The 12,676-nt window shown below is 47.1% G+C and overlaps 1 protein-coding gene across 4 annotated transcripts in view; it reads left to right on the forward strand.

Annotated features, from left to right (window-relative positions):
* shank1 (SH3 and multiple ankyrin repeat domains 1) overlaps positions 1–12,676 on the forward strand; it is a 534,917-nt gene that overhangs the window by 217,050 nt on the left and 305,191 nt on the right. For 3 of the 4 annotated variants that reach the window (XM_087978262.1, XM_087978261.1, XM_087978264.1), the window contains 3 exons: positions 4,675–4,826; positions 9,084–9,251; positions 11,109–11,225. In XM_087978262.1, the coding sequence (XP_087834388.1) occupies positions 4,675–4,826; positions 9,084–9,251; positions 11,109–11,225 (437 nt within the window). Of the gene's footprint in view, positions 1–4,674; positions 4,827–9,083; positions 9,252–11,108; positions 11,239–12,676 lie in introns of those variants that run through there. The other variant, XM_087978265.1, reaches the window with a different exon arrangement.

Genomic DNA, 12,676 nt, shown 5'->3' on the forward strand with positions numbered 1-12,676 from the left:
TAATACACATGTAAACTGTAGCTGTGGTTCCGTGTGTAATGCATGTGTAAACTGTAGCTGTGGTTCCATTTGTAATACACATGTAAACTGTAGCTGTGGTTCCATGTGTAATGCATGTGTAAACTGTAGCTGTGGTTCTGTGTGTAATACACATGTTATCTGTAGCTGTGGTTCTGTGTGTAATACACGTGTAAACTGTAGCTGCGATTCTGTGTGTAATACACGTGTAAACTGTAGCTGTGGTTCCGTATGTAATGCACGTGTAAACTGTAACTGCGATTCTGTGTGTAATACACATGTAAACTGTAGCTGCGGTACTGTGTGGAATACACGTGTGAACTGCTGCTGTGGTTCCGTGTGTGATACACGTGTAAACTATAGCTGTGGTTCCATTTGTAATACACATGTAAACTGTAGCTGTGGTTTCATGTGTAATGCATGTGTAAACTGTAGCTGTGGTTCTGTGTGTAATACACATGTTATCTGTAGCTGTGGTTCCGTGTGTGATACACGTGTAAACTGTAGCTGCGATTCTGTGTGTAATACACATGTAAACTGTAGCTGTGGTTCCATGTGTAATGCATGTGTAAACTGTAGCTGTGGTTCTGTGTGTAATGCACATGTTATCTGTAGCTGTGGTTCTGTGTGTAATACACGTGTAAACTGTAGCTGTGGTTCCGTATGTTATGCACGTGTAAATTGTAGCCGCGATTCTGTGTGTAATACACATGTAAACTGTAGCTGCGGTACTGTGTGTAATACACGTGTAAACTGCTGTTGTGATTCCGTGTGTAATGCATGTGTAAACTGCTGTCCATGAGTTCTATTCTGTGACACTTCATGCGCATAAGCCAAAAGACGGACAAAACTGATTTACCTTTGCATTCCCATGGAGATGATCTCCTTGACAACAGATGCAGAGAGTATTGGCCTGTTCTGACAGTCATCCTAACATCGTTTGCTAACGATGATGTTCAGTGACTTTCCTCCTGCTGTGAGAGTGATGAACATGACTGTAACTTGTCCTCTTTGTTCAGCCTGTGGCAGCTAGGCCCCAGGCCCTGGTATAGCAGATGCTTTCAATCTCTTTGTCTGCGAGAAAGTGAGAGAGATTATGATTTGATATGGTTTATTATTGTCACACACACCAAGATACAGTGAGAAGTATTGAATTGTGTGCCATCCAGACAAATCATATCTTACCTCGGGACATGTAAGTGATGCTCCCATTCCCACAGATGAATTAAAAATATTACATGAGAAAGGAGAATGTAGAATCATACAATTCAGCCCATCAAGTCTGTACTATCACAAACACATTCCTACCTACACCAGGCCCACTTTTCTGTAACAAGGTGATACTGATTGAAGGTCCTTATTGTTGTACACCTTTCACTGAATACATACTTGGAGAATTCATGTGTATTATGGCACACTGTGTTCCTGCAATAGTTACTCAACGAATTATGAGTATTTTATGCAACCAACGTTCATTATTAAAAATCACACATCACCAGGTTGTAGTCCAACGGGTTTATTTGCAAGTACAAGCTTTCGAAGCGCTGTTCCTTCGTCAGGGCGACCATCTGGACTATAACCTGATGTTGTGCGATTTTTAACTTTGTCCACCCTAGTCCAACACCGGCTCCTCCACATCAGTCCTCAGTACAGAAGTGTAGGCTCGATTAAATTTTGCTCTTTAACGTTATTTGCTGGCTCGTGGTTTTGGAAGAGCCATGCAGGTGTGCAAATTCGTAAAACCATTATAAAAGCAGGATATAGGAACAGGAGTAGGCCATTCAGCCCCTCAGGCCTGTACCGCCATTCAGTGACATCATCGCTGACCTGCGGCTGAACTCCATGTATCTGCCTTTGGCCCATATCTCTTTGCTTGACAACGTCAGGTTGAAAATTAATAACTGTTCCAGCTTCCATTGCTGTTTGTGGAAGAGAGTTCCAAACCTCTATCACCCTTTGTGTCCAGAAAATAATCAAGAAACCCTCCAGTGTGGAAGCAGGCCATACAGCCCACGCTGACCTTCCAAACAGCATCTCACCCAAATCCATCCCTTCCCTATAACCCTGCAATTCCTCTGGCTAACCTACCCAGCCTGCCCATCCCTGGGCACTATGGACATGGCCAATCCACCGTAACCTGCACTCATTCCTGATGAAGGGCTTCTGCCCGAAACGTCGATTCTCCTGCTCCTCAGATGCTGCCTGACCTGCTGTGCTTTTCCAGCACCACGCTAATCTTGCCTCTGAGAGTAGATAAAGATGAATTATTTGACTGGTTGAAGATTCTAGAACCAGTGCATAAGACTGAGGGCCAGGCCATCCAGGAGAGATGTTAGAAAACACTTCATCACACAAATAGTAAAGGCATTGTGGGATTCTCTTCCTCAAATGACAGTCAATTCCAATTCAATTATTAAATTGAAATATGAGGTCGGCCAATTTTTATTAAGTAAGGGATAGAAGCCCAAGGCAGGCCTACGAAGTTAGGCCATGGTCCCATTGAATGGCGGAGCAGAGTGAAGGGGCTGAATGGCCTACTCCTATTGCGGTGTTCCTGTATGAGGAACATGCTATGAACCTTGGGGAAAGACCACAATGTTTGTTAGAATAACAAAGAACTGGAGATCTGAGAAGCAGGAGAAAAGGGTTTAGGGGGATATGGGCCAGGTGCTGGCAGGCGGGACTAGACTGGATTGGGATATCGAGGCAAAAGTGAGGACTGCAGATGCTGGAAATCAGAGTTTAGATCAGAGTGGTGCTGGAAAGGCACAGGAGATCAGACAGCGTCCGAAGAGCAGGAAAATCGACGTTTTGGGTAAAAGCCCTCCATCTCTGGTCAGCGTGGACGAGTTGGACTGAAGGGTCTGTTTCCGTGTTGTGTGGCTCTGTGACTCTGTGACACCTTCCATTCCCACTCTTGGAGCCTCTCTGTTAAAGTTGGTCTTTTCAGGGAGACCGTAACCCACTCACTTTTCTGTTTGTCAGCCCCACCCACTCGTATCGTGACCCACCCCTCACCCACCACCACCGCCCCCCCCCTCCCCCACCTCCTCCGGGAGGGGGGAGCGGAGGTGACTGCCCACCCCAACAGGAAAGCCTCTCTTGGTATCGAACTGGCTTAAGCTTCACTCATTTGTGAAAGATCATTCCTGACTCCAAGCAGTTTAGGGTGCTCCGGTTTCCTCTCACAGTCCAGAGATCTGCGCGTTAGGGTGGATTGGCCATGCTAAATTGACCCATAGTGTCCAGGGATGTGCAGGTTAGGGTGGAATGGCTGTGCTAAACTGCCCCATAGTGTCCAGGGATGTGCAGGTTAGGGTGGAATGGCTGTGCTAAACTGCCCATAGTGTCCAGGGATGTGCAGGTTAGGGTGGATTGGCCATGCTAAATTGTCCTGTAGTGTCCAGGTATGTCCAGGCTCAATGGGTTAGCTATGGGAAATGTGGGGTTACAGGGATAGGGTAGGGGGTTGAAACTGGATGGTCGGTTTGGACATGATGGGCCGAATGGGATTGAAAATTAATAACTTATCCAACTTCCATTGCTGTTTGTGGAGGAGAATTCCAAACCTCTGTCACCCTTTGCATCCAGAAAATAATCAAGAATTCTAATCACAGAATCCAATGGGGATTCAAGGGAATGGGACTACAAGGATTCTCTGATTCTGCTAGGTGGAAGTGCTCAAAGGGGAGTGGGACAGTTTTATTTCATGTCTCCATGGTTTCCCTCCTGTTTTGGTGATTCATGTTTCTGGAGACTCCAGGGATCTCTGAGAGAGCTGGCAAACTGGCTGGTGATGTCAGATGCTGTACTTTGCTGGTTCAGTAAAGAGCTAAAGCTCAATCCCAAGTCTTCAAGTACAACATAATCTTGTAACTCACTCAGGGAGCCTTGGCTCCATAATAGGCACTGACACTGGAGAGAAAAAAAAAAGAAGTCTCAGATATTATATTTATGAATCTGTTATGCTCTTTGGAGGGTCAGTGTGTACTTGATGGGCCGAATGGCCTGCTTCCACACTGTAGGGGAATCAATCATTTTATGGCATTGCGCAGTCTGGGGTCAGGTTTGAACAGCTTGACCCTTTGTGTTGACCCAATAGGTTAAAGCTGTGCTGTGGGTCAACAATAAGCCAATGATCTTGACTGAAAGTGTGACTGTTTCTGTTAGTCATGCCTTGCCTCGTCCTTTGTCCCAGCTGGACAAGATGGCCGATGGCTTCCGAAAGGATGATAAACTCCAGCGTGGAGTGAGGCTAGACGGACCGCTCCTCGAAACGGGCCAGTACTGACTCAAGGGGCCAAAAGGCCTCGGACTCCTCCCTCCCTCCCCCCAACCCATCTCCCCTCAGCTGCTGTATTTCTGAGCAGGGGCCATGGGCCCGTGTGCGTGGAATGGGGATCCTCACTACTGTCGGTGGAGTCAATCGAGGAGGGAGGAGTGAGGCAGGGGGCAGTCGCAGGGCGGGAGTGGAAGGGTTTGGAAAGTTGGTGCCAGGGACAGGTGGGAGGGGGATGGGTGGGTGGGAGAGTCAGGAGAGTCTTGTGAGGGGAAGGTTCTTATTTCAAACTGGTTGCTAGGGATAACGGGAGGCATTGGGGCAAGGGCCCTGGACGTGAATTGCAATGGGAATAAAATTTCCAATTTCCCTCACAGAAGTACCATTGACATTGTCCGCACAGCTGGAGAATTGTTCGGACGTGATCCGCGTGCTGTGTCTGGGAGGGGCGCACATCGATTTCCGAGCACGAGATGGTATGACAGCTCTCCACAAGGCCGCCATAACCAGGAACTACAATGGAGTCTTGGTAACTATGAGGCTGGAGGGAGGGGTATCGAGGTCGCAGCCAGATAGCTAAACCCCACGCCTTCACACCTCTCCCCACCCCCACTCAAATCCTAATCTATAAGATCACTTTCTCTTAGAAGCTGCAGATTCTCAAGGTCACATTCCCTGCAGGACAAAGGAAAATAACCACTTTTTAAAAATTAAGCAAAGCCTACGGCAGGCCAATAGTGCCCTGGTGCATTTTTTGTGGCAACCCCTCGACCAATCAGGGTCAACCCCGCAGCCAATCAACACCCTTTTCTCATACACAATAAATCGGTGCTCCCTGTGAAGTTTGGCATTCTTGCAGGGGTCCTGATGAATGCTAAAGATTCGGTTTTGATGGTGTCTCCCTTTAGCCAATACTCACATTCCATTGTACTCCACGTCTACTCTGTGAAATTGTGTTATTTATTTATTTATTTCATTCTCGCATCTGCTAACTCTTCCCGCCTACAAAGTCTCTCTTCCTGTTGTCGGTTTAGTGTCAATGTTTTTCCATTTTAATTTTGCACGTCCACATTTCTAAAGCACACGGTGTCACCTTGTAATTACACCCTGCCAGCAGTGTTGGCAAAAACGATTTATCCAGCTTTCCCTCAAAGATGCACTTGGCTCAATGTCAGGCACTCCCTGTGCCAAAATATTCCATGTCCCGCTATCTCATTATGCTTGTGTGGAAGAAAAATGCTCCTTCCCTTCCTGCTCTTGAGGTGATGAATTTAATCGAGTGGTTGCTGAAGAAGAATGTGTAGCCTAATGGACAGTGGAGCCAGTGTGGTGATTTGGGATTGGTCAGCTCAGTTGGCTGGGTGACCAGTCAGTGACGCCAACAGTGTGGGTTCAATCCCTACAGTGGCTGAGGTTACCGTGAAGGTGAGTCCTTCTCAATCTCTCCCCTCGCCCGAGGCATGGTGACCCTCACATTAAACCACCACCAGTCATCTCTCTCTAAAGAGAGTGAGCCGCCATCTCTTTTGGGAAGAGTGTGGCCATTTTACCTGGTGGAAAACGGACTTGGTCGTGGCATTGAAAGGGGCATTAAATACTCAATATTGGCAAGGACGTGGGTACGGAAGAGCCAATGCAGTGCAACGTGCTTGGTCTTTTAACACAGAGTAAACAGATTGAATTGGTGGCACATGGCTCAGTGATTAGCACTGCTGCCTCATGGCGCCAGGGACCCGGGTTCGATTCCAGCCTCGGGTGACTGTCTGTGCGGCATTTGCACATTCACCCCGTATCTGTGTGGGTTTCCTCCAGGTGCTCCGGTTTCCTCCCACAGTCCAGAGATGTGCAGGTTAAGGTGGATTGGCCATGCTAAATTTCCCATCGTGTTCAGGGATATGTAGGTTAGGTCAGGGGTAAATGTAGAGTAATTGGGTAGGGGAATGGATGGGATACTCTTTGGAGGGTCAGTGAGGACTTGTTGGGCCGAAGGGCCTGTTCCCATGCTGTGGGGATTCTATGAATGAGACCATTTATAGGAACAGAAATTAGGCCATTCAGCCCATCGAGTCTACTCCGTCATTTGATCATTGCTAATAGATTTTTTCAACCCCATTCTCCTGCTTTCTCCCTGTAACCTTTGATCCCTTTGACAACCAGGAACTTATCTAGCTCTGTTTTAAATATATCAATGACCTGCCCCTCTCTGCTGCAGAATTCTATTCGATGATCATCTCTTCATACTCTTTAGTCCCTGTCCTCTTGCTCACTGCACCCAGGTTACCCGAAGGTATTTGGTCAGGCTAAATAAAAGGGAGGCAGGTGATAACATTGTCAATGACGCAGTCTTAGGCAGATGCACAGTCAAACACAGAACTTACTAAAACACAGCAGCATCCTTAGGACGTCTGCTTCAGGAGAACCTATGATCCAACTGCCCACTGCTGTCTGACTCACTGTCAGAAATCTTGGAATGGTGCAGAGTTGGCTGGACTAATTAAACCAATGCTTGGCTACCACTTTCCGATTGAAAAAAGGAAATCTCACAGCCGTGATTTCGAAAAGAAGCAGAGGAGTTTGGGCCAATATTAATCCACTGACCCAGCCAACATCAGGAAACAAAGAAAACAGCAGCTTTAGTGTTTTTTAACACACTGTGCACAGTTGCAATGTTGTGTACAGTTCTGGTCACCACACTGTCAGGGGAATGTGGAGGCTTTAGCGAAGGTACACAGGGGACAGAAAGATGTTGCCTGGTTTGGAGGCTGTTAGCTCTCAGGAGCGATTAGACAATCTCAGTTTGTTTTGTTTTCACTTGGATGTCAGACGCTGAGGGGAGGCCCAGCTGAACTTTATAAAATTGTGAGAGACGTGGATAGAATGGATAGTCAGAGTCTTTTCCCCAGTTACTTGGGGACATCATGCTAAATTTAAAAGAGATGTGAGAGGCAGGGTATTTACATAGAGGGTGGTAAGTGCATTGCCATAGGAGCTGGTAGAGGCAGATACCATAGTAATGTTTAAGAACATAGAACACAGAACAGTCCAGGCCCTTCGGCCCTCGATGTTGTGCTGACCTTTTATTCTACTCTAAGATCAAACTAAGCTACATACCCTTCATTTTACTATCATCCATGTGCCTATCCAAGAGTTGTTTAAATGTCCCTAATGTCTCTGACTCTACTACCACCATTGGCAGTGCATTCCTCACATCCACCACTCACTGTGTAAAGAGCCTACCTCTGACATCGCCCCTAAACCTTCCTCCAATCACCTTAAAATTATGCCCCCTTGTGATGGCCATTTCGATCCTGGGAAAAAGTCTCTGTCTATCCACTCTATCTGAGCCTCCCATCATCTTGTACACCTCTATCAAGTAACCTCTCATCCTTCTTCGCTCCAATGAGAAAAGCCCTAGCTTCCTCAACCTTTCTTCATAAGAGATGTCTTCCAGTCCAGGCAGCATCCTGGTAAATCTCCCTTGCACCCTCTCTAAAGCTTCCACATCCTTCCTATAATGAGGCGACCAGAACTGAACATTATATTCCAAGTGTGATCTAACCAAGGCTTTACAGAGCTGCAGCATAATCTCATGGCTCTTAAACTCAATCTCCCTGCTAATGAAAGTCAACACATCATACACCTTCTTAACAACCCGATCAAATTGGGTGGCAACTTTGCGAGATCTATGGACGTGAACTCCAAGATCCCACTGTTCCTCCACACTGCCAAGAATCCTGCCTTTAACCCTGTTCGACCTTCCGACCTTCCAAAATGAATCACTTCACATGTTCTGGTTGAACTCCAGAATGGCTTCTTGACAGATATATGAATAGGCAAGGAATAGAGGAAAAAGGTTTTTAGTTTCGAAAGGTATCATGTGTTGGCACTGTCCTGGTGGGCCAAAGGGCCTGTTCCTTGTTCTTTGTGGGATCTTGCTGTGTACAACTTAGCTGCTGCCTTTCCTACAGAGGCTGCAGATCAGAAGTATTTCATTGGCTGTACAGAGCCTCATGGTTGTGGATAATCATTCACAGAAAGCTAAGTCTTGGCGTTTTTGCGTTGTACAGTCGGAGAGTCATTACAGCACAGCCAGAGGCCATTCGGTCCATTGAGTTTGTGGCTGATTCTCCTCACAGCAACCTACTTTGGCCTATTCCCCAGTCTACCTCCATCTCCCTACAAACTTCATTCCTGCCAGATGCCCATCCCATCTCCTTTTGAAATAATTTATTGTTTGCACTCCCACCTCTCTCCTGGGCAGTAGGTTCACTAACTGTGTGAAAAGATTCCTTCTCATAACCTTGTGTCTATTCATTCACGGGACATGGGCTAGGCCCAGCATTTATTACCCGTCCCTAGTTGCCCAGTGGGCAGTTAAGAGTCAACCACATTGGAGATATATGTAGGCCAGACCAAGTAAGGATGGCAGTTTCCATCTTTAAAGGACATCAGTAAACCAGATGGGTTTTCCTGACAATCATTAGACACGTAAACCCATTTTTTATTGAATTCAAATTCCACCATTTGTCATGTCGGGACTTGAACCCGGGTCCCCAGAAGATTAGCTGACTCTCTGGATTCACAGTCCAACGGTTATACCACTGGAACCTCCCTTGGGGGAGGGCCAAGGCTTTGGGAATCCCCAAAAAGACAAAAGGACTGATCGCGGTTGGGGCAAAGTTCAATGATCAATTTTGCGGTGCCCACCCGATGAGGTTCCGGCGCGTGACCCTCCTGTTGTTTGCTTTGTGCCTGTGTTTTTTTTGTTTTGGGTTTGCTGTCCTAGACGCTGCTGGAGTTAGGTGCCTCGCCGAATTACAAGGATCGCCGAGCATTGACGCCTTTGTACCATACGGCTATCGCCGGAGGAGACACCAGCTGCTGTGAGCTGCTGCTCTACAACCGGGCGCAGATTGGCTATGCCGACGAGAACGGCTGGCAAGAGATTCACCAGGTAGGCACCCCCTCCCCCCGCCCCTGTCCCACCGAATACGGAGCAGTTTGGTTCAACCCCCCTCACCCCCTTGGACCATGGCATCCAATCCTTTGATATTGTAGAGGATGGAGCTGTTGCTGGCTGGGCCAGTACATGTTGCCTATTCCTTGAGGAGGTCACAGGGTCTTCTGGTACAGTCAGTAGTGGCCCTGTCTCTGGGCCAGAAACTCCAGCTCTCCCTCCAGGACTTGACGATGTCTAGCCAAAGTTACAAAGGGATGGTACCATGGAATGGACAGAATATTAGTGGATGGGGTCTGAAGAAGCACTGCTCCGAAGGCGAGCGAAGGAATTCTGTCTGGTGTCCTGCCCACCGTATATCCTCAAAACAGACATGCGTCTGGGTTTCCTATCACGGTGGCTCAGTGGTTAGCACTGCTGCCTCACAGCGCCAAGGATCCAGGTTCGATTCCAGCCTCGGGCGACTGTCTGTGTGGAGACTTCACATTCTCCCTGTGGGTTTCCTCCAGGTGCTCCAGTTTCCTCCCGCAGTCCAAAGATGTTGGATAAGTACGTGAATAGAAGAGACTTAGAGGCAGGTAGGCCAAGCATATAGGCAGGTGGGACTAGTTTAGTTTGGGATTATATTCAGCATGGACTGGTTATACTGAAGGGTCTGTTTCCGTGTGTATGACTCTGTGTGCAGGTTTGGGTGGATTAGCCATGCCACATGACCCTGTAGCGTCCAGGAATGTGTAGTTTAGGGTGGATTGGCCATAGCACATTGCCCCGTATTGTGCAGGGATGTGTAGGTTAGGGTGGATTGGCCATACCACATTGTCTCGTAGAATTCAGGAATGGGTAGGTTAGGGTGGATTGGCCATAGCACATTGCCCCGTATTGTGCAAGGATGTGTAGGTAGGGGTGGATTGGCCATCCCATATTGTCTCGTAGAATCCAGGAATGGGTAGGTTAGGGTGGATTGGCCATACCACATTGTCTCGTAGAATTCAGGAATGGGTAGGTTAGGGTGGATTGGCCATAGCACATTGCCCCGTATTGTGCAAGGATGTGTAGCTAGGGGTGGATTGGCCATCCCACATTGTCTCGTAGAATCCAGGAATGGGTAGGTTAGGATGGATTGGCCATACCACATTGTCTCGTAGAATCCAGGAATGGGTAGGTTAGGGTGGATTGGCCATAGCACATTGCCCTGTATTGTGCAAGGATGTGTAGGTTGGGGTGGATTGGCCTCCCACATTGTCTCGTAGAATCCAGGAATGGGTAGGTTAGGATGGATTGCCCATACCACATTGTCTCGTAGAATCCAGGAATGGGTAGGTTAGGGTGGATTGGCCATAGCACATTGCCCTGTATTGTGCAAGGATGTGTAGGTTGGGGTGGATTGGCCATACCACATTGTCTTGTAGAGTCCAGGAATGGGTAGGTTAGGGTGGATTGGCCATACCACATTGTCTTGTAGAGTCCAGGAATGGGTAGGTTAGGGTGGATTGGCCATAGCACATTGCCCTGTATTGTGCAAGGATGTGTAGGTTGGGGTGGATTGGCCATACCACATTGTCTTGTAGAGTCCAGGAATGGATAGGTTAGGGTGGATTGGCCATAGCACGTTGCCCCGTATTGTCCAGGGATGTGCAGGTTCAGGTGGATTGGCCCGGGGAAATGCAGAGGTGGGGTGGGATGCTATTTGGAGGGCTGGTGTAGACTAGATAGGCTGAATAGCTTCTATCTTCACCATAGAAATTCTATGACCCTTCTTCAGAATTAGGAGCAACTAGGAAAGGCCTGTCCAACAGGGCCTACTGGTTTTCTGTCCCTTGCCTCCCCTCCACTTTCAGTGTTTATCTCCGACAGGCTTGCCATCACGGTCATGCTCAGCACCTGGAAATTCTGTTGTTCTACGGAGCAGAAATCAACAGCCTGAATGCATCGGGGAACACAGCGCTACATCTCTGTGCTCTGTACAACAGGGTCGGTATCTGATGTGAGTTATGTTGAATGAGTTACTGTATTCTTTTTATGGGATTAATCAGTGTTTACTGCCTCCAGTTTCTCTGGCCCTGTTTTACCCCTGTCATTACCAACCCCCCCCCTACGCACCTACAATATTTAAGAGTGTGATGTAACCGAATTTTAGGTGATTGATACGTGGACGAAGGAATATCTGGGACTGAGTGGCAAACTGGAATCTAATGGAGGAGTTCAGGTTGGCCAGGCAAGGGTGTTATGTGTAGAATAGTAGATATCCAGGAGTGACTGCAATCCAATAGAGGGACATGAGAGGCTTATATATAGAATAAAAAGACACCTGAGAATGAGTAAGTGCCAGGAATCTAAGGGAGGGCTTTATAAATAGAAAGACTGACACCTTGAGTGAGGTACAGGTTGCAATCTAATGGCAGGGCTCAGGAGGTTTATATGTAGAGTAATGGATAATTGGGAGCGAATTACAGACTGCAAATTAATCTAATGATTTGGAGGGCCTTATATATAGAACAACAGATACCTGGGAATGAGTAATAGACTGGAATCTAATGGGGATTTCGGGGTGGTTTATACATAGATTAACAGAGAATAGGGAGTTAGTTATAGACTGGAATCTAATCAAGGGGTTTAGGGTGCTTTATATATAGAATAACAGATACCAGGAGTGAGTTATAGATGGAATCTAATCGGCGGGGGTTCAGGAGCATTTATATATAGAATAACAGATATCCAGGAGTGAGTTACAGACCTGAATCTAATTGAGGGGTTCAGGATGGTTTATATATAGAATAACAGATACCCAGGAATGAGTTACAGGCTGGAATCTAATTGAGACATTCAGAATGGTTTATATATAGAAAAACAGATATCCAGGAGTGAGTTACAGACTGGAATCTAATCAAGGGGTTTGGGGATGGGGTGAGGTTACTGTATAGAATAACAGATAACCGGGAGTGAGTTACAGACTGGAATCTAATCAAGGGGTTTGGGGATGGGGTGAGGTTACTGTATAGAATAACAGATAACCGGGAGTGAGTTACAGACTGGAATCTAATCAAGGGGTTTGGGGGGTGGGGAGGAGGGGGGAGGTTACTATATAGAATAACAGATAACTGGGAGTGAGTTACAGACTGGGACTTAATCAAGGGGTTTGAGGGGGGGAGGGAAGGTTACTATATGGAATAACAGATAACCGGGAGTGAGTTACAGACTGGGATCTAATCAAGGGGTTTGGGGGGGGGGGAGGGAAGGTTACTATATGGAATAACAGATAACCGGGAGTGAGTTACAGACTGGGATCTAATTGAGGGGTTCAGGGTGGTTTATATGTAGAATTACAGATACCTGGGAATGAGTCACAGTCTGGAATCTAATAGGGGAGGGGGATGGGCGTGAGTTCAAGTGCTTATATTTGGAGTACCGGATACCAGAGAGTG

Source organism: Chiloscyllium plagiosum, unplaced genomic scaffold (genome assembly GCF_037043375.1).
Source record: "Chiloscyllium plagiosum isolate Xiang-an unplaced genomic scaffold, Cpla_swu_hap1 HiC_scaffold_33, whole genome shotgun sequence".
Taxonomy (NCBI): domain Eukaryota; kingdom Metazoa; phylum Chordata; class Chondrichthyes; order Orectolobiformes; family Hemiscylliidae; genus Chiloscyllium; species Chiloscyllium plagiosum.